The 22,399-nt window shown below is 39.0% G+C and overlaps 1 protein-coding gene across 1 annotated transcript; it reads right to left on the reverse strand.

The window, feature by feature from the left end:
- Positions 1 to 373: 373 nt before the first annotated feature.
- nipal2 (NIPA like domain containing 2) lies at positions 374 to 21,065 on the reverse strand. Its single transcript, XM_086154791.1, has 11 exons — positions 20,844 to 21,065; positions 12,058 to 12,126; positions 10,786 to 10,954; positions 6,234 to 6,293; positions 5,113 to 5,234; positions 3,008 to 3,104; positions 2,616 to 2,751; positions 2,409 to 2,497; positions 1,123 to 1,186; positions 940 to 1,037; positions 374 to 748 (listed from the first exon to the last, which is right to left on the reverse strand). The coding sequence occupies exons 1-11, from the start codon at positions 20,961 to 20,963 to the stop codon at positions 645 to 647; spliced, it is 1,128 nt and encodes a 375-aa protein (XP_086010917.1). The 5' UTR covers positions 20,964 to 21,065; the 3' UTR covers positions 374 to 644.
- Between the last annotated feature and the right edge of the window lie 1,334 nt (positions 21,066 to 22,399).

Genomic DNA, 22,399 nt, shown 5'->3' on the forward strand with positions numbered 1-22,399 from the left:
AGAGGGTTATTTAAGGTGAAGGAGTAGAACACCCTGTGCTTCTCATACAACATTACTGGCAGAAGGTTTCTGTTCTTCCATTGTTTCAGAATTCTTTGGAGACTTCTAATGAGCTTGGGAGAGACAGTTTGAGCAGACAAGTGAGCTGAGTTTTGTCATTTTAAATTAAATGTGTCCATGTCATCCCAGAATAGCATGACACCTATGTCTTTGAGCAGCCCTTGCCATTAGGGGGCAGAAGTGCACTGACATTGTTGTGCACTAAACTGTCCAACCCTCAGAACGGGTTAGACCAATCTATTCTGATGATCACTCATGTTAGTGTTGTACTAGTTAGTGCTGAGCCAACTGAAGTTGCACTTTTGATCATCCGGCGTTTTAAAGACACTTTTATTGAAACACATCTAATAACCTTATCGAGGAGATTAAGAAAGAAGCAAATGCTATATTGTGTAATTTCAGCCCTGTAACAGTGTCCAGACAGTTTTTACATCTGACATCAATATAGACATAAATACTGGCCCTGATTTAAATTAATACATGCCTCATTTACATACTCATGACAAACACATTTTCAGAATACTTCAAGAGAGGCATGTGCACACAAATCTGTAAAAATACAGTCCTGTTAGATGAACATGGTCCTATGACTCGTCTGTTGGGCCAGCCCGGCACATCAGTTTGGCTGCTAGTGATCCGTAAGCTGGGGTTTTTGCCTCAGGCTGCACTTTGTCTGTGCGGCTACTCCCTGTGAACACACACAGCAGAACTCATTAGACAGATTGTGGTGCCAGGTTGGCAGACATGACCGATGAGATAAATCCAGGGTCAGTGATGGTAGATTCATGCTGTCACTGCTAGTAAAAAGCACTGATCTCAATTACAAAAAAAGGCAGCATGCGCGCCACCACCCTTTGCTATAGATAAAGCTGTGCTTACCGGGAATCCTTTCCATTGAAATAAAGTTTCGATCTGGTTGCTTTGTTTTTGGTCGGTTTCGGGCAATCAGGAAAACTCCAAGAAAAGACAAGAGACAACTGGCAAAACGAAACAAAAAATTAGCTAGAATGTTGGATCCCAGCTTTATAGAAAACAATTACTGAAGTGTCACTGAATGCTTACCCAAAAAGAAACATGAAAATGTTTAGTAATGCCAAGCCTTCGAATTCCTGGTAAAAGACTATTCCTGTGAAAGAAAAAAGGCCCATATTGTTCAACACTGGACAACACAGCCCTTTAGAAAAAAACAAGCCCTTCAAATTGAGGACACCTTAAATTAGCACAGTTTTACAGCTCTGTGCAGCAGTTAGGCAGATGAGCAGCAGCAGAAAAGCGACCTTATTCATCTTTACAATACCCTGTGTCTGGGTTCTCTGGTTCCCTTCCATACTCCCAAAACATGCATTGGGAAATGAGTGAGTGAATATTGACTGGCAACGATGCCCTGCAGGATAACTGAGGATAAGCGGCAGAGGAGGGTGTAAACATAGTGTTTACTGTGACCAGAGAGCTACAGTTGGCTGATATCTTTTCCCTTCTGCAATCACTCCACTAGCGACTGCTGACGGCCACTGGGTGCGAACCAAAGCAATAAGTTTCTCCTGCCAAAAACATCTCATACTTATCCATGGCAGTAAATTTTAACACTTAAACAAAACCTGACCAACTGTTTTTTTTTTTCAGCAATTCATGCACTAGAATGGTTTCCAACAACAGATCAATAGATCTGGTAATAAAAGTTGATGCAAGGTCAAGAATCTGTATCCAACTGACATTTTGCAAGGTCAAAAATAACAATTTGACCAATGGCCAATAGTTTTTTGTATGGTACAAATTTTTGTATGTTAAAGAGAATGCTCTAGACCTGACCGGGTAAAGGACACTTTTATGCTTTTGGTAATGATAGACGTATATACTCCAAAACCCCCCCCATGGAAACATGCATGGAACTATGGCTTAATATGTCCTAATTTGTTAGCCTGTTGATCCATACTTTTAAGTATTTCAATAACTATTGAAATTGACTCATAAAATTATGAACCAAAATCAACAGTGTCTGCAGACTGAGTAATGGTGATACTGATGATTCCCTCCAGCTCTGATTTTTCATTTAGTAGTTAGCAGATAGTGATGAGTCCCTGCCTCCAGTGAAAAGTGGTCTTCTGACTTTTCTTTGAATTATGCATAGAGCTTGATCGGAGCTTGTAATTATGTAAACAAAAATGTCAGCATAAAAATATGGTAAAATGAAGCTATTTCTCATTTTGCGGACATTTAATATTCAATGCTTTTAGAACCCCTGAAGGCTCACAAACACTTTATTGTTCCTTGGATCAAACTGTTTAAAGTAACACAAATAATATAAAGTCCAATATCACTGGCCTTATCCAGGAGAATTGCTTAAATACCTGCAAGAATGGCGCTTGCTGTGAAAAACACAAAGTTGATGGGTACCACCTCTGTGGCATCAAACATTTTCATTGCCTGATTGAGAAATCTGTTAAGAAAGAAGCAGAAGGGTGCATGACCTCAAATGATTTCAGAGGTCAGTACTTGTCTGTTGTCTCATCCTGTGCTTCTGAAAAGGGGAGGTGGAGAGAAAATTACTGACTTACTTAATCTGGAAGGCGCAGGAAGCAACCATGATGACGAGCATGACGTAAAACATGGGATAGATGAATTGTATCTGCCCTTTTATTGACTCGGTGATCATCCCTGACACAGCCTTGACTGAGATGACGGTCAGGGAAGCTGTACCAACACAAGAGGCAACAGCTTTCTTCAACAGTTACTCACAGCAAAACACCAAAGTTAATACCTTTCATCCATACTGATGTGTGGTTTTACTGTGTTTTGTTACATCATTTTCCTCTCAGTTCCTTAGAGAGGTAATAACAGAACACAACCCCATTTCTGGTAGCCAGGCAACAAAACAAATCTTGCTACCTAAAACAGAATAATCCATTACTAGCGTAACCTCAATCAAGTGGTTTCCATTTGATCATACCAAGCAGGGCCACCAGCAAAATCACGACGACTACGTGCTTCACGTTTCTCCTTTTGTACAGATAAAGCAGGATGCAAAACACCACAATCTCTATTAACTGTTGAGAAAGAGAGGACAGAAGAGAAGGTTAATAAATGCATATTTAATTTCCTGAAACATCACACGGAAATTGAAAACGAAATTTCCAATCTCAGACCACTTTTATCAACATAAATTTTCAAAGTGCTATTTGTAGGAAGTGACTGGCAAGCTTTAATTGAAACAAATGACGGTAGCAGAAAAATGAAATGAAACGTGGTTCTATAATGAGGAGCCCAAGGCTGTCCTTGGAAATCCAATAGCTTCAACTGTTCAAGGACCTCTGGCAAAACAAGCCAAACCTCAAATGGATGGAGAATCAGAGCGGTATAAAAAAATACAACTGAAGAAATAAAGGGCGAGCTGACCTTTAGATGTCTATCAGAACATCCTTCTGCCCCTACAGACATTTGTCACAACCCAATGATCTGTTTTCAGGATTTTGTTAGTTTTCCATACGACCAGAGTGACCGACAGACGGGAAAAAAGGTCTAGTTTCTTTTTCGATTTTTAAATTGAAAACTACCCTGAAATCACAGTTTAAAGCACAGGTGTCAAACTCTGGCCCGTGGGCCAAATTTGGCCCACACTGTAATTATATTTTGCCCTCAAAGCCATACCAAATGACTATTAGAGCTGTCCCGCCAGTATAGTCTACAGTGGATGTACCGCTAATTCTACAAATCCCAGAATTTTCTGCTGGTGTTTTGGCACGAAAATCACAACAGGACACATAAATGCCCTCTACTCTTTTGACAGCAGTCATACTGACCTTATGCTAATACTGACACGCTGCTACTTAGACAGAGAACAGGATTTTACATATGTGCAATATTGAGTTATATATTGTATAGTATAAAGCTATGCTTGTTCCACATTTAGTTTTTAAGCAAAACTTATTTGGGTCCATATGAAAAGGCTCATTGTTATATCTGGAGGAAGATTTTTTTCAATAAATATCAATGGTGGCCTGCGACTTTGTCCCAGTTTTGAATTTTGGCCCACTGTGTATTCGAGTTTGACACCCCTGGTTTAAAGCATCACTTTGAAGTGTATTTCCTTTCCCAAATACATATATATATATATTTATAAATACATAAACATGTACATTTTCATACATATACACACACGTGTATGTATATATATATATGTATATATATGTGTGTGTATATGAATGTATTTGTATATACATACACATACATGTATATGTGTGTATATGTATGTATATATACTCGTATATACATACACATCCATACATATGTATGTGTGTGTGTGTTTGTATATATGTATTTATACACACACACACACATATTTATATATATATATATTTGGGAAAAGTATATTTCAGCATTTACAGTATGGTACGTGATGTTTTTGTAACTACTTTTTGTGGGTTAAAATTGGATGTAAAACATAGACAATGATACAGAATGTTTTGGAGCAGATTTAAAATAGGCTGCACTACCTAAAAAACCTATCAACCCTTATTTTTCAGGAGAAAGAGATCCACGGTCTCTGGAACAGAACTCTGTTGTCTCTACACTCTCAGAAGATTGAGTTTCTACAACTGAATTTCAAGTCAATAGGTGCAAAAAAATAAAGGAAATGAGCATCCTCTCTGCAGCCAACAGTGGAGATGCAATTGGATGTGACCCTATACTGCAGAGTTCTCCCACTAAAATCATTTAAGGTGTTTCTTTGACTTTAGTGCTTTAGCATTTGGATTAAATGTTTATTCATTTTGTTTCAGCTCTGCATAATAACTATGGTAATGGCTATGTATAGATGTATATGTGAAGGCAAAGGGGCTGAACTGATGATCTTAATAGATTGTTGTTGACATTTCACAGGATGGTATTCCGCTACTTCAAGTGTCACAATAAGAATGTAACATTACAATTAGAGAAGTTTCCATTTTGCTTGCCGGCCTCCAAAATGAAGGAAAATGGCAAGACTAACCAAACAAGAGCCATTTGGACAACAAGATATTAACAACATATAAATTGTGTTTAAAAAGAGTTACATACAAGGTAAAGCAGGAACTGCCAGCTGACCACATAGTACTGGACCAGCTGAGCTGTGATATGCGTGTACGTGTGAGGGGCAAAGGTCACCAGGATGTACGTTCCTGCAATTGCCAAACTGCCACCTAGAGAGAGACAGGGTTTTAAATATTTTACACTCCTTGGCCAAATCGACAGTTTTCACACAACCCTCCCGTCACCTTACCGTCCTGACAGACAGTGAAATTCAAAATGTCATTTCCATTCAAAGTTTTCAACAGCTAAGAGTTTTTGGAAACCCCTAGAATTAAGATGTCGGTTGGTTTGAATATTCTTGCTCTGTGGTTTGGCTTCCTTCTTGATCAGTCTAACACTATGGATCAAACTGTAAACATTGTCACAACAGGAAATTAATGCTATCATGGCTGAAACCACAAACCACCATTGTACAGTATGTATGAGGAAACCATCACATTTGTTTTATACCAACAAAATAACCCTTCTCATTGGGATTCTGTAACACCCATGTTCTGCAACCAGGAAATTGATATAATCTGGCACTATATGAATTCATCTAACATGGCTGAAATATTATAATTTACTAATGAGGGGTAGCCGCATATTAATTAATATACAAAACATTCAAAATTGGATTTTGCAAATCGCCTAATCCATTAACATAACAGCAGCTTCTATATTTGTTGCATTTTATCTTTTTCCACCCAGTGTCTGAAACAAAATTAGAAAATCTCCGGCCCATTTCATGCTTTTGTGCTGCTGAGCTTTCAGTAAATCATGTGGTCCATTTTAAATGGGTGTGTCAATAAACAATTTAAAGTAAATAAAGCAAAAATGGATGAATAGTGAACGATCATTTCGGTGTAACGTGTGGTCGTGATGCAAATTCCCTCTCTGGCAGCTGTAATAGGCAGTATTGTGACTATAACAATTGTGGGATTTTGTAGCATTGTCAAGACAGAAAAAAGCTTTTCAGCAGTGTAGACCACAGTAGTGGGGACAGTTTCATGGAAAATATGATTTCATTCTTTCTCAGTAAAATTCTGGTCAGAATATTACATCTAAATTCATATCTGTAATCTGTAAAAACATTTACACTCTGTGAGGGTGACAGTGTGTTTGCTTACCAACAATGTCAGAAGCCCGCACTGTCTCTTTGAGGAAAATCACAGATATTATGGCGCTGGCTGAAAAAAAGATTATACTCTTTTTAACAGTCCATCAATTCATGCTGCATTTTCCAACTGTGGCAGAGGTTAACCTGAGCTCTATTACATTTTCAGAAACTACATCTGTTGAAACGAGTCATGCACCGAAACACACTCTCGACACATATTACATAGTTGCGCATTGTAAAGAAAAACCTGTCCCTTGTCAATAGAAACACAATTCTAATAAGACTTGTTTTGCCACCCTCATAGTTCAGATTGATTTGTTTCATAATGCGATCGGGCATTTTAATTCCAAGTGTGGTCTGACACTAAATTAAAAACTGACTGGAGAAGTATAATACAATGAAAACACTTGCAAATATATGTGACTTTTGTTGTTGGCCGTGTGTGGTTGGATGAGGAATGATCATGTTATGCGATGTGATATTTAAATGTCACAATATTACCAAAATACACCATATAATGTGTAAAAACACATCTACTTTCCTCTGTGCCCGAATACTCTTATTAGTGCAATGGGGGTTGATTACCCGATGAAATTCATCAGTATGGTCAGATAAATGGAAGTCATTAGGACTTCATAACATTGGCATCATATTACAGCAAGAAGCAATTCCACGCCACATGTTTAATGAAGCCATTTATCAATATCAATGTCAAAAACTGGGACACTGAGAAGCAATCAGTTTCACATGAGCTCAGCCTCAGATTAGTCTTCTTAATATTTTCCTGCAATATGCAGTGAACCAATGGAGACAAATAAGCATACTGTATTGGGCTGTGACAGAGAGACATTGCAAGCCAGGCACTGACGTGTCAGTAAACAGGCAGATGAGCGTCCACATGGGTGCACATAGGAAAAGAAAAGCTCAAGGATAAACAGCTAGATAGGGTTGTGAATGGATAAAGTGACGGCGGCTCGACAGTCACAAAGAAGGACGAGTTATTGTCGCACGACGTGGCTCCTACGCGAAGGATCCTCAACACCTCATTACAACTGAATGGATCATCTTACAGCCAGTCAGGAAGTAATGTTAATTCTGCAGCCTGGAATAATTCCAGTAGACCCAGCTGTGTTTGCCTGGAGATTTGGAGGAAAATAAATAAATAAAAATAAAGATAGAGCACGGGGTGATGGCATGCAGACAGAGACTGACAAATTGAATGGATGCAATTGCTGCAAAATGTCAACAAAAAAGAGAGGCAGGCAGTTTGTGTACAAACTCTGCCGCCCTCATAAGGAGATTAGCCCTAGTGCATCGGCAGCTCAATGTGAAAAAGATACCCGGTGTGTCACACGGTGGATTAACTGTTTTTCAAGCATGACAGACAGGTTCTTGACATGCTTATTAAGCACTGACTCAAAAGCACAATGGGAATTTATCTGCGGTACTGGAGTCGATGCTCAGTAGCAGTTCACAAAAAATAATTCTCATAAACCAAAAAAAAAATCCTAATGGTAAAGTTGAATTTAAGCAACCTTGTGGGGACAATTATGACTAGATTGCAAGTTTATTAAGGCCCCCCTTGGTATTGGGATGAAACTGTCGGTTCTTTAATATTTTAATGTGACGAGCATGTTCGCACACACATTTAGGATGCAATCTTTGCCTCTGGGACCAGCTGGATTTAACCAGTAACCATAGCAACCACATACAAAGTGAGATTCAGATGGCCTGATAAAAGGAGAAATGTAGCAATAGGAGCCTCTGGGGTACACAGTTCTGTCACCGCTCCTGTGTGTTTATTGGGTGATGTGTGTGTGTATGAACCCATCCATATGTTCCCTCTGCGTAAAAAGGAAGCCGCCTGTGGGAAAACATAACATTCTTTCACCAGTCAAGGTGTTGTTTAATCGTGGAATTCAGATGTCATGCCTGAAACATCATTTGTGTCATTCTGAACATGACTTGGCTAATAGAGTTGGTGGAAGTATAAAAGTTATACATCTCACTGAGCTTAGAAACAGATAGTTCCAAAAGGCCAGCGTGACAGCGCTGAGAACTAAACCAATGTTTCTATTTATTTGGATAATGACAACCTTCCTTTTTGTAAACAATAGCCAAAGGACCTAACAGGGAAATCAGATACTCGGTTGCTTGAGAAATATTGACGATGATAGAGATCGGGACCCCCATGGACAGGGGCTGTAACTGCGTCCTGTGAAATGTCAGACAAACAATATAACTGCATATCTATTTGTCTTCTCTCTCCCTGTAAACAAACTCCTCTCAGTTTTTTTTCCACACTTCTCTTGTTTACTAACTCAGGACCTCCCGCTGTCTGTTCCCCCAAAGAGCAGTCACACAGGGCTTGTAAAACTGGCACAACAGCGCCGCAGGTGCGGGTGTGTGTTCGCCTACGGAGCATATCTGGATAACGCACTCTGTGAGTCAAATCGGTTGACACAAGACTATAGTTATGCACAAATGTGTGTGAAGTGTGAGTCAGTGTGAGGTGAGAGGTGGAGTCACAAAGGCAGACAGCGCTCTGCATTCCCCCCTCTCCCGCTCTACTTGCTCAGGCCGCACACATCTTAAGAATAAGAATAAGAATAAGAACAACTTAATTTACCCCTAAGAAAATTGTTGTGCCAGAGTTACAAGAAAAACATAATGATAATACATAATTGTAGAAAATTGTATAAACAGTAAAAAAAAAGAAAAAAAAAAGGGGGCGAATAAGAAATACAGATAAACTATAAAGTTTCTCAAGTAACAAGTGAAGACTATAAAGTGTCTAAGAGTATGAAAAAATACTGTACATGTGGCTGTTATGAAATGAAATATTCCACAGTTATGAACATATATACAGATAAATTATTATAATTTACAGTAAGCGGGTGAGACTTTTTTTCTTAATTTTTTTTAAGCTTTAAGATTATCTTCCTACCTTATTACCTCTGGCTTAGCAATTCCTCCACATGCAATGTGTAATCTCTGTGCAATCTCTGTGTATTTACCAAGGTGTTTATCAATCAGTGGCATTTATTCTATATATGTCAATGGTATTTATTCTACATTTATGTTTTCATAGTGACCTGACAAGGCAAACTTTGCACCCTTAATTCCATTTCCTGTGGCAAGAGGTTTTCAAAAGTTATTTCTTTGCAGGAAAAAAAACTCTGAAAAACCAGAACCTTTGTGATTTTTTTTCCAAGCTTCAAGCCATTCATTCACATGGTGACACGGCCATAGTGAATTAATTTGAAATGTCAGGTTAATAGCTATCATTAATATCTGTGAGTCATCACTACCTCCTCCACAGTGACTGATGAGTGGCAGGAGGTAAGAAGTAAACCTGTTCAATATATAACCTGTGTTTTGAGAGCTCGCATTAAGCAGCTGCCAGCAGTGGCAACAAGGCTGACTACGTGTTGATGAATACTGCTTACTTTCCAACAGCTTGGTTCAGGCGTTTCTGGAGATAGATTCATAATGTCACTAATACCTGAAGCTACTGAATATCCTTCAAGGTGTAAGTTAATCAAAGAACATTCATTGTCTGTGCTGAAGACCTGGAGGAACACTAGAAAATGAAGTCACTTTAAAACACAGCTGCCACGTGCACGAGGAACGGCTGCACACATGAGATCCTGACAGAAAAACGAAGGATCCTTTTTATGGTTGTCTGTCTAATTGAGAGAGAAATAACTAGAAGAGATGCAGGTGAGTGTGCAGTTATAAAAAGAGCAGTAATGGCTTACTGGAATCATTCAGTCATAGATGTGAATTAATGCATTTACGTTTAAAAAATGCATTTACGTTTACATGTCTTTGCACTGTTTACATTTCATTGCGATAATATGTTTGTTATTTATTGTTTTGGTTTTTATTTTGTAACCTAGGCTTCACTCTGGACTGTGAGATAAGAAGTTCTTTATCCAGGGATTTCCAGACTGTACATGTTACAATAAAGATTATTCAATCCTGAATAATCAGGAATAATGCTTGAGTGAATTACACACAAATCACAAAGATAATAGTTTTATCAATGGTTTGCATGCTAGTCAAGGCCACAAAGACTATTTGACTAAATTTAAACAAATTTTAAGTACGTTTTATCATCTTTATAATGTATTATTTTCTTTTTTACACTAATTGCAAGGTATAGATAGTGACGCTGACAGTTCATGCAAACCCAAGTCAACTTTTAGATAAACGGACAGTTAATTCAGTCATTTATTGATGTAAAGCATTTGACTTTGAGATTTGTATGGCATATATATTTTAACCAGCATTTTTACCTGCAAAACATTAAATCCAGTCATCCTTCTTTTGTGAACTGATTTTTTTCTGCAATATCTTCAATGGTGATTGTTTTTTTTTTTTTTAAAGGAAATCAGGACCAGTATCTCTTTCAGCCTGCTACTACTTCCTATGACAGGATCAGATGGCAGGTTGAATTCACTTGGCTCTGCCTCCCATTCATCCCTGAAGAACCAACCTTTCCTCCTGCTTCGCACACATGGATAATGTATGAGGACAAAAAAAAAGGTCACATTTACCTATGACAGACACACAGCCAAGTGGAGCTATGAGTGATGCCGGGGCAAAGCCGTAGGCTGCAAAGTTCCCCAGCTCCCCAACACCCATGAGAACTACGCCGCACCACCACAGCGGGGAGGTGTAGTAGGGCTTCGAGCCACGCTGAGACTGACGGAGGTGGGCATATTTCTTTTTAAAAGAGAAGAGAGAAGTCGCACAAATCAAACTTAGTATGCAAAGACTCACAAAAGCTACCACAGTTACATCTACATCTGACATTGAAAAATAAGACACGATTCAGGAGGTAATACAACATAAAAAGGCTGCAACACAACACTAAACACAGCATAATATTCTCAGCTTGATAACACTTATCCAAGGGGCACTGATTAATAAATCAATGATATAGGGAAGATATAAGCAAATGTGTGACTCATAATCGTGAAGGATTCTCTCCAACGATGCCTGATAAATCCAGAATTTAGCATAAGTTTCCAAATGTTTCTTCTGAACTGCAGCTTAAAAACCAATGTGTATACATATATATGTGCGTGTATGTATGGATGTGTGTGTGTATGTGTATATATATATATACACAGACAGCATATGTACAACACATAAACACACACAAGTATATAAGCATATTACATATGGACAGTTTAAAGTTAAAAATGTGTGTGATGTATATGTGATATACACAAATAAACCTATTCGCACATTACAGAGAGACAGAGATTGGATGCAAAAGACATAAAACATTAAAGTTCGAAATATATTTTAGATTTTGGTGTGATCTTTGCTATTCATATTTTACAATTGCAGTTGTTTGATATATGCCCCCAAATCAAAAGACGTGCCTAAAATCACAATGGTACCTGTAATAATAAAGATGTGGTTGATTTATTATAGGCAAATAACAAAAGCATTGTGAGCGTTATAACTACCATGAAGAAAAACATTGTCATTTCTAAATAGAATTGTGGTATGAAGGTCAATAAAACAGGATCCTTAATACTAATCGCAGCAATTTCCAGTTCAGATGGGGTTTATTGACAAGAAGTCACCTCTTCTGTCTCCTGTGAGCAAAATCAGCATACACGCTTAGATACTTGGTGCTTGAGTAGATGCAAAGTAACACTGATGAAGAGAGAGAGTGGGCTCGAGGGGGAGAAAACTATCAAGAGAAAGGCAGCTTGACAGTACTTACAGAGAAAAAGAATTAGTTGTCACAAGTATTAAGCACCTGCTGTGTGCAGAAGATTTGTAGCACTGCAAAGATCGGAGGTTCTTACCTGTATGTTGAGTGAAATGCTGATGAGGACGTTCCCACATATAGAGATGATGATTCCCAGGAGATAAGTCTGTGGAAACAAACAGTAAACAGACAGAAGATTAGGTGATGCTCGACTTGTCACACAACAACTCCCATAACACTCCCTGCAGCCTTCCCTCCCGCTGTCACATCTGTCATTTCCATGACAACTGAAAAGAGCCTGGCTCCATTAGAATTCTGTTGAAAAGCAATGGTGTGTGTGTCTGTGTTAAAGTGCAGGTGTTTTCTGTTGGAGCCGGTTCATTTTTCAAGGGTTTTCAATATCCCAGTGTTTCTATATTCGTATACTCAATAAACCCAAACCTACACATATATTGTAATTGGCAAAAATACTGAAAAAAAACAAAAACAAAAACAACACATGCTCTCTCATTCTCTTAAGCCTCCCATGACATCAATCTTGCACACTGGCAAGGATGCATGTTTGTAAATATGAGTGAAGAAACACATGTTCACCATCTGTGGAAGGTTTACGTCATGCAGAACAAGGGTAATGTATATACTGTAGGTTATTTAGCTTGTATTTACGGTACGGTGGGGATTTGAAATCTAAAGCGGATGTCGGCATGTTTGCAGGCCCCTACAAACAAATATGCCAAAACGTAACAGCAAATTGCTACTTAAGTCCCATTGTGTCAGTATAATATCTAGACGGTGACTACAGCTGAATTTTTTGTACAGTTTTGCAGATATTATCATCCAAACAAGACAAATTACAATCCATTGCATTCCTTGCTTTGTATTTCATCCTCAAACCACTAACAAAAAATTGAAATTTGGCAATCTTACTGTATCATAGACTCAATTGAACGGATATGATATAATCTCAGGCACATTGCAGAATTTCAAAGGTTTCACCATGGAAACAGATACAATTAATATTGCATTATGATGTAAAAAAAATAAATGAAAAATGTAAAGGAAATGTAAAAAGATTCTTAACTCACTGAAATGATGATGTAGCGCTACAGGGGATGCACACAATGTCAAGGAGGTTAAAACCCCTGTGCGTCTGCAACTTTGTCTGACATGTTTTTGCTGTCTAATATTTAACGTCTTCATAGTTTTCAACTTGTTACATTAGTCCCCAACATAGACAATCAACCCATTGAAATATTTACTCCGCACACTATTTTCCTGTCAAAACATTACCTCTGCGTGTCTCTTTTTTGGACTTGAAATTAACATGTATTAAGCAGCCCAGGAGCTGAAAGTGCTTCATTTGTAAACGTCTGTTTAATTTGTTTAGCTTTTATTTCCAGTATGCCGCAGCAACCAACACAGGCAGATCAGTCCTTTGAATAACAAATTCCTGAGATGAAGCCATCATTTGTATTGAATTCTTGTCTCATTGTCGTGTGGTGGGAGTTGCGCTGTATATTGGTAGCAGATATTAAAAAAGGCTATTTCAAGATTGCATAGTGTGCTAGTTAATCATTAAATTGTTAGGTTAAGGGAACAGAAATACTTGGTTATTTCTGGGAAAAACGTCACAATTCAAAGCCAAAAATAGCACAATGTCACTGTATTTTTAACAGAAATCACAACGCATCAAAGCATTGTATTTGTAAGGCAAATTTTTTTCACAAGAGCATCATTCTGAAAAATGTACAGTGACATATGACAGAAATTCTGAGGAAAAAAAAACAAGTCCTGCAAAGGCTGCCATTCCTTGGGAAATAATCGCATGCAGCCCGACAGACACCAAAAGTGTATTGAATACCAAAGAATATCAGAGAAATTTTATGCTGGAGACCCAATAAAAACAGGTCAGATCTAAAATCTTGGAAAGGCGGGCCGAGAGCAACTAAGGTAAAGGGATTCAAATGGAAAATGAAATCTCCAGATTACATTTCCAGATAGGTCATTGTAGACCAAAAAGCACAACTGATATAAAAAACAAAACAGAAAACATTGAGATACCAAAAGGCAAAGGCCCAGTTATTGTCATTCTAAAGTTTACCAATTTATGCAATGTCATGAGGTCTTTTATACGCGCTCTTCTCACTTTAAGCATTCCCAGGATACTTCCTCAATTCACCTGGAGAGTTATAGCTGGGAGGAAATTAAATTTTAAGGCCTAAACATACTGCGGGCGGACGTAGCTTAAAAAGAAATGAAAGCTTGCCGTGGGGGTGGAATGAAAATGATAACGACCTGAAGACAGAAACTCAATCATGGTAAAAGAAGTAACCGCAGCCAAGCACATCCAAGTATTTATCCTCCTGAAGGACTATGGTGATGAAGGGGTGGTGAGAGGAGGGGAGATGTTCTGTGAAGGGACTCAAGACTCGAGAAAAGAAAAAAAAAGAGAAGTGCTGGAGAAATGCAGGAAAAGAAGAGATATACACTGTGCTGCGATTACAGACACAGCAGAGTAAAAACTGAAAGAGAGCACAAGTATTCAAGCTCATCCTGCAAAATGAGACTGTAAATTATTGTTCATAATATCCATCTGAAATGGTTTATAACAATATAACAGCCCTTAAGTCAATTAATGGATTGTAAAACCTTATTTAAACCGACAACTTGCATAGTTGCAACTGGACACGTCAACAATTTTCAGGCTGTCTTTCACGCTGCCTGAGAAAACTGTTTAATAACCTCAGTGAAAACATGCCACACCTCTTTACAACATTGATGGGTAAACAGCTAATAGTGAAGCATTCCTTTACAGCAATTAAGCAAAAAAAATGTTTAGGTTCTCAAACCTCAAACAAGGCCCAGATTCACTTAAAGAGATGTGATAGTATGATTTTTTTTTTTTTCTTAATCACCACTAAAACAAATGCCAAGCCTTCTGGTGCTTTGTCTTGGGAGAAAAATGTGAAACTGAAGCTGTAAAAGAATGAGGGAAACCACTTTACAGGGTGCACGTAGCAATGCAAACCAACCAAATTAACAATATCAGTCTAACTGCTGCATTCAGAGCACATTTTTTGCTTCGCTGCTGTGCTACCGTGAACAGCGCCCTCGTGCATACCTATAAATACTCATTTCTCCGAGGTCAACCTTATAATGGTTAACAATAGAAATGTAATTAAACAAAAAAACTAAAAATGAGTAGCCTGTGGCTTGAGGTTTTTGCACAATTAAACTGTCCATTTTTAAAGTAGCCCTACTTGCACCTCATCCTCTTAATGTATGCATTGACTCACCATCTTCTCTCTGGTCTGATAAAGAATTTAGATGAATGGTTTTACGGAGACTTTTAAAAGTTCACTCCGCTAGTCTTTGCACATTCACCATTACATCAAGTCTGATGAGTTTGCTGACCTGCAGCAAGGCATCAAATTATACACGGCAAAATCACTCTATTTTAAATTGCAAGTGTTTTGTAGTTAACTGTTAATACTTGTCATGACTGCAGTGAATGTAAGGTTAACAGGATTTTGAAAAAAAAAAAGTGGAGGAGAGAAACGGAAACAGAAGGGTGGGAAGATAATGAGATTCTACCGAGTTGATATGATATCAAAGCAAATGTGTTTTGGTGTGTGCATGCAATGTCAGACGCAATTCTCTAAAAGTCAAAGAAGCCAGACACAAACTGTGGCGGCGGGCTCGCTGTGGTGATGAAAATGGCACCGGGGTAATACATGGCCAGACAGAGTCATCTATCAGACCAGCTGCTCTCTGTTCACTAAACCAGGATCAATAACCTTGTCAAGCTTTGCAGGACAGAGTGTAAGTGGCCTACTGCTTGGCCAGTACAGAGCATGGGAGGAGGTGCTGGTTAATACAGAGGGGCACATGAATGTGTGTGCGTATGTGAGTGTGTACGCGTATGTGTGTGTGTGTGTGTGTGTGTGTGTGTGTGCTTGAGAGAGCGAGGCAGAAAAGGAGATAGGAAACAGCATTTTAGATTACAGGTGCTGAATATACAGCCTGGGGAGAGTTTACTCCACTTCCCCCGGCAGAAAAAAACAATTTGAAGAGTAATGAGGGACTAAACACCATTAGATCAAGTTCAGCCAGGATGGGAATTGAACTTGATTACTTCTCCAGAGGGGATTGCTTGATCAGTGGAAGCTCTCTGTCGGTCTACATGTCTGTCTGATTGTAATAACCCATGGCGGAGGGATGGAAGATGGGACGGCAAACTCTTTGAATTCAGGGGCAGTTTCAGATTCCAGGTCAGATCCAGCATTCATTTTTATAATGTGATATTTTCAACCAGGAATATATCATAGACCTTCATGGAAAAAGAAAAAGCTTAATCACTATCTTCATCTTCTTCTCCTTTTGGCTTTTCCCTTCAGGGGTCACAAAAGCGAATCAACCTTCTCCATCTAACCCTATTCTGTGTATCCTCCTCTCCCACACCAATTACCTTCATACGTTTCTCGCTACGTCCATAAATCTTCCCTTTGGTCGTCCTTGAGACCTCCTGCCTGGCAGCTCCAATATACAGAATATATCTCCCAATATATTCACTATCCTTCCTCTGTACATGACCGAACCATCTCAGTCTGGCTTCTCTGACCTTCTCTCCAAAACATCTAACACAGGGGTGTCAAACTCATTTTAGCTCAGGGGCAACACGGGGGAAAATCTATTAGAAGGTGGGCCGGATCGGTAAAATCATGACATATGAACTACTGTTACGTACCTTTTGTTCAATTCACTCCTCAAACCTGGTATTTGTTTAGCTTTGCGAGCCGGATTAAACCTGTTCACGGTCCTAATCTGGCCCACGGGCCTTGAGTTTGACACCCCTGATCTAACTTGTGCTGTTCCTCTGACAGACTCATTCCTGATCCTATGCATCCTGGTCACTCCCAAAGAGAACCTTAGCATTTTCATCTCTAAAAAAGCTGAATCACTGTATTAAATAGAATTTTGACTTACTCCTGTTTCAAAGCTTTTTTTTCTAGCAAATAAATTAAAATACATATCTGAACCAAGCGGATGTGAAAACCATGATTTTCACACCTTCTCAGCCTGGCTGTTATTGTTCGCAGCTTACTGATATACATTATATCTTGGGGAAATTTCAGCTGTAGTGTAGGTCAACACTCACAAGCTACTATTACTACTTTTTTTCTCTCTTCAGGTGGTGCAGCAGGTGGCAAACACCTTAGAGAGAGAGGGAGGCAGAGAGAAATAAAGTGAGGGAGAGAGAGAGAGGAATCACGAGCGGGAGTTTTCCTGTTACAGGAAAGGCAAACAAAGCGGTGAAAGCGGGCGAGGCCAATAAACTGGGAGTGTCTTCGACTTGTACTTGCTTAGCAAACACTACACACTTTATCTAAAGTGCAAAGACTCTTGGGAACTAAGCTCCCTGTGAACTTTTTCATTGTTCAGTACATTGCGAATTCATTAAAAGCTAACAAAATCAGCAAATGTTCATATTTCAGTCCCCATTCAGCCTTTGATTGTAATATGGTACATGGTGTACTACACACACACACACACACACACACACACACACACACACACACACACACACACACACACACACACACACACACACACACACACACACTCACACATATATTTATACAGTACATACAGAATTGCAGCATTACTTTTGTAAATGAAATTTCTAGCTATCTCTTAGGTGGCCTTAAAATGGTAAACAGGCCTTTTATTTGAGAAAAACATATTGCTTGAATTTGGAATTAGTTGTTAGTAAGAAGAGTAAATAAAACATCCTGTTATAAATTAAAACTATATCATATGGTATTCATAAGAAAAGATATGAATCATTAACTCTTGTGATGTTAAGGAAAACTACAATGCCGTACTTGAACGTGTTCATGAGGCTTTTTCTTCTCACCCTCAGTGCAGGGAAGCAGGAAGGACAGCTTGGTTGGCAAACAACTCTGGACAGAGTGGTGTAGAATTATAAGAGAAAAATCCCTTCCAGAGATGGAAAACCAGATTTTAAAATCTCACGTAAGTCTCCTCAAATATTACGACTCTTCAATTTGGCCCAAGGAGTAAAACCATCAACTCAAACAGGAATCCGGTTGACTACTTAGTGTGAATATAAGTATAAACAAAAGATAATGTCAATACTGAGAGTTCCTTCTCTTTTGCCGACTGCATGAGCACAATCCTTAATAATACATAATCTAGTAGCGTCAATGGTAAACAAGTGTCTCACTGTTATAGCTTAACAATTTTATTTGTCAATCCTTGCAATACACTTGGGTGGCACGTGGCACAATGGTTGGCGCTTTTGCCTCGCAGCAAGAAGGTCGATTCCAACAGGAGGCCTCCAACATTCCCAAAACATGCCGTAGCTTCATAGGTGACCGGATGCGCGAATGAAAAGGGGGAATGGTTGTATGTCAGGATAAGTAGTGATGAATGGATGAATGGAATACGTTGCAACAGCTGAGTCGGCTGACTTCTGTTATCTCGACGTCGTAATTTACCGGATAAATGTGAATTGGAGGTTGTTCTTCGTTGAGCAAACAATAACTTTTTTTTTTCCTGGTAACCCCCCCAGCATCCAATATCAGATACCATAGGGAACGTTGGAATACAACATACACCTGACGGCAGTTTCTCATAGGTGTGTCCTTGCATAAAAAGCATAAAGGAGGGGAACACCTGAATCTGCGTTCCCTTAGATAAAAGCTGAAGGGACAAAAGTGGATGGAAGGACTGACAGCTCCGATCCTCCTCTGTCGTGGGACACTGACCTATAACGCAAACACCATGGGGCCTTTGTGGACAATGACAATGAGGGTCTGTGTGTGCCAAGGATGGGCTGATGTCTGGTTTCTGTACGGAGATGGTGGGTACAGAAGAAGCATGGGTGTCAGCACAGAGACAGAAAAGAGGGAGGAAAACTGAGGGACATAAAAATGCGATGACCAATTGCTGTAGAATCTTACCTTCTGGTTCATGATATCTAAAGCACAATTATTTTTGGCTAATGATCTGTTACATTTAAGGAGTGACTCCGGCTGTGTGTTGCGAAAGTTGAGAATACCAACTGACTGCCCAGGAAAAGTTTGAAATACTGGAGTTAATTCACAAATGCAAAGTTCTCGGGAGTATAAACAACATGCAGAGTCTTCTCTGTCAAATAATAAGAAATAATCCAATAAATCGATTCTTCCAAAGCTTTGATGATATTCAGGTAATTTGTTGACAGTATTAATAAACATAATGGTTTTCTTGTTGAAAAGCGCAAGTTATTATAGCAACAATGCATCTTACAACAGATGTGGAAGGACGAAAGCATATTGTGAGAATAATACTTGAATGTTGTGATCAGCTCATGTCAGGTAAGAGCACCTAAATCAGAAAAATGCTCATCAAATGACTTGTATGCAGATATACCTCCAGCAGATACCATAAAAATCAATGTTTGATGTCCATAATGCTCAATGATACACAGAAGGTGGTTTAACTTAGTCATGGTTATTAATTCTATTGAATATTTATCAAAGCTTGCTCGAGAAAAACCCCTGCGACACAAAAAAAATCAGAAGTGGGCAGGAGAGCGGTGTGAATATTTATCCGCATGAAACTTTGAGTCCATCCAAATTTTCAGATCCACAAGAGCAAAGAAATGCTCATCTCCTGGAGGCATTTCAAACGCAAGACGGACCAATATTGTCCCTCGGACGTTGGGTTGTTCTGGAACGGTGGGTAGCTTGGGACAGGGTGTGGGTGGTGGTGGCGGCGTTGGTGGGGTTAATAGGCCTATTAGCCAGCTGTTCAGGACCCTTACAGTACATCTATTCAGTCACGCCCACCAACGTGCCATTAGTCATTACATGTGCTTCTCAGGCTTCTCGCCGGACCCGCATTATGTCACCCACAAACATGTCAGAGGAGGAGAGGACACACAATGGCAAAGGGACATGAGCATGAGAAAAATGCTTGTGCGCGCATGAGTAGGAAGACTGACATGAGGATCACAAGACACAGGCAGACACAGTGAGAGATGACATTTGTACAAAGTAACCAACTGCAGTGTAATAAAGCAAAGAACCCCATTCCAAAAGAAGACAGAGTGAACACATGAACACTTTTGCAAACACAGATATGTATGTATGTATGTTTGTATGTATGTATGTATGTATGTATGTATGTATGTATGTATGTATGTATGTATGTATGTATGTATGTATGTATGTATCTATCTATCTATCTATCTATCTATCTATCTATCTATCTATCTAAGAATAAGAATAACTTTATTTATCCCAAAGGAAATTGGTATGCCAAAGTTACAAGAAAAATATAACAATGATAAATAATAGTAGAAAATTGTATAAACAGTAAAAAAAGAAGAGTAAGAAATACAAATAAACTATAAAGTGTCTTAAATAACATGTGAAAACTATAAAGTGTCTTAAGTACCAAGTGAAAGATGAGGAGTGCACAAGAGTCTATCTATCTATCTATCTATCTATCTATCTATCTATCTATCTATCTATCTATCTATCTATCTATCTATCTATCTATCTATCTATCTATCTATCTATCTATCTATCTATCTATTTTCCCGTGGCTAAAATCATCTCATCTTGTTTCGTATTCTTGAAAAATAATTGAAAAATACTTTGTGGGGAATCAATTTGCAGACTGAAAGTCAGTGAGGAAGACGATGAGCCACATTGACTTTAGGTAACAGACTGTACTGAAGTATTTTAATGCAAATTCAAAGCACAGTTGACTCAGACTTCATTCTCTTTCACTTGCTTTCAAATTTGTCCTTGTTTTTTTTTTAAATGAAAATCAATTTCGTCTGGACTCTTATGTTTGTCAGACATTTACCTGCAGTGGGTTTTCCAGGACCGTCGCTCGGTGAGCGTCAGCGCGACCCGTCTCCGGTGTAAAACTCGAATTAGTCATGTTTTCCTCGCCGTGCCCAACGGAAGTCACATTGTTCTCCATATCAGCTGCCCTTCCGCATCTTTATCCGCTTTTTCTTCACCTCATCGGATCCCATCCATCCCACGTCCCCCTCCAGCCGACAAGGAACTCGGAGGAAACTTTGAAAGGATCAGCTCCGGGTTTTGTGATGACCTTAAAGTACTGTCGGAAATATCGAAGCAGCCGGCGGGGAAATTGGTGCTACATTGGAATTTAAAGATTAAAATTCAAAAATGACATTGAACAGGGAAAGAGAAGGGATTCTAAAACGAATTGTTCCATTGAATGCACAGTCCTATTAGTAGTGCTCTGGATATTTTATTTTAACTCCGACATAATTGTTTAACAACTTGGTTGTTGCTAATTTACAAAATTACAAGATGTACCTGAACGCATCACAAGCGGACAAGTGCAGCTGCTGTTGTGCGTCTAAGAACGATGCACTGGGTCAATAAAAACAAGCAAAAACTGGTTATGGAGGAATTTAAATTTATTGTAAAATGCGTTTGTATTGAGTTTGTATGGAGTGCACGCTGAAAAATGGAAGGACAAACTAGAATCAGATGGATTAAACGCTGCTATTGCCAACATTCGTGGGCAAGAATCCATACTTTCCGTTTCAAGGTCCCGGAAAAGCCACATGAACAGAAGATTTATAGTATGGCAAGATCGAGGGTGAATTATATTTTATTTTCTTGTTTTAACTTTTCGCTTAGGCTTCTATCATCCAGAAGCAGTTTATCACAACATGACAAGGCAAATGGCGAGGCCTTCCTAGCTGGATTACTTGCGTTAAAAGTGATTTAAAAAGGAAATTGCAAACATGCTTGTGTTGGAAATCCAGCTGGGGGGGATAATGTGAAGTTCAAATAAAGTCAGTTGTTGAACGTAAAATCCTGTCAGATTTTATTTTTGACTGACAGTCAACTTTCCAGATGGCGGTCAGGATCATCATGTTGCCACCTGCTGGGCACATTCAGGATGGCAGAGTCTGAAAAACGACTGGTTGAGTCTAAATGGAATATATCTTAACGGGTAATTAAACTATTTGAGCATTTCCATATTATGGAACTGTAAACACCGTAAATACAATAGTCCCACCTCTACAATTCAATAAAATACATCCTCCACGAGTGCCGATTTCGACAGACCCATCGTTTCTGTCCTGTTTTCGGGCCGGTGCGGAGACAAGGTGTTGCTTTTTGTCTGATATCTCATCATCTGTATCTGGGAATGATATTTGCATCTGAAAGCGAGATAGAAAATGGATCATCAGAGTAATTGACAATGCATTCGGTGGTATCTGATCTCTTTTCAGCGCACAGCTGCAGGTACACTCTGGGCAGATGGATGAATGAAAAATCATTGGCACATAGTATTCAATAGCAACTCACTGAAGCAGCTCCGTCTCTGAAGAGACGAATCACGAATGCCCGTTTTGTTCATGGTCTTTTTAA

This window comes from Fistularia commersonii, chromosome 11 (genome assembly GCF_037954325.1).
Source record: "Fistularia commersonii isolate RoL2024-O1a breed Wild chromosome 11, RoL_Fcom_v1.0, whole genome shotgun sequence".
Taxonomy (NCBI): Eukaryota; Metazoa; Chordata; class Actinopteri; order Syngnathiformes; family Fistulariidae; genus Fistularia; species Fistularia commersonii.

Excerpts from the sequence above, each read along its gene's own strand:
- nipal2 (XM_086154791.1), bottom strand. The coding sequence starts at position 20,963 with ATGGAGAACAATGTGACTTCCGTTGGGCACGGCGAGGAAAACATGACT. Across the intron at positions 3,105-5,112 it reads GGCAGTTCCTGCTTTACCTT|TTAATAGAGATTGTGGTGTT; the intron begins GTATGTAACTCT and ends CTTTCTCAACAG. Across the intron at positions 1,187-2,408 it reads AGCAAGCGCCATTCTTGCAG|GAATAGTCTTTTACCAGGAA; the intron begins GTATTTAAGCAA and ends TTTCTTTCACAG.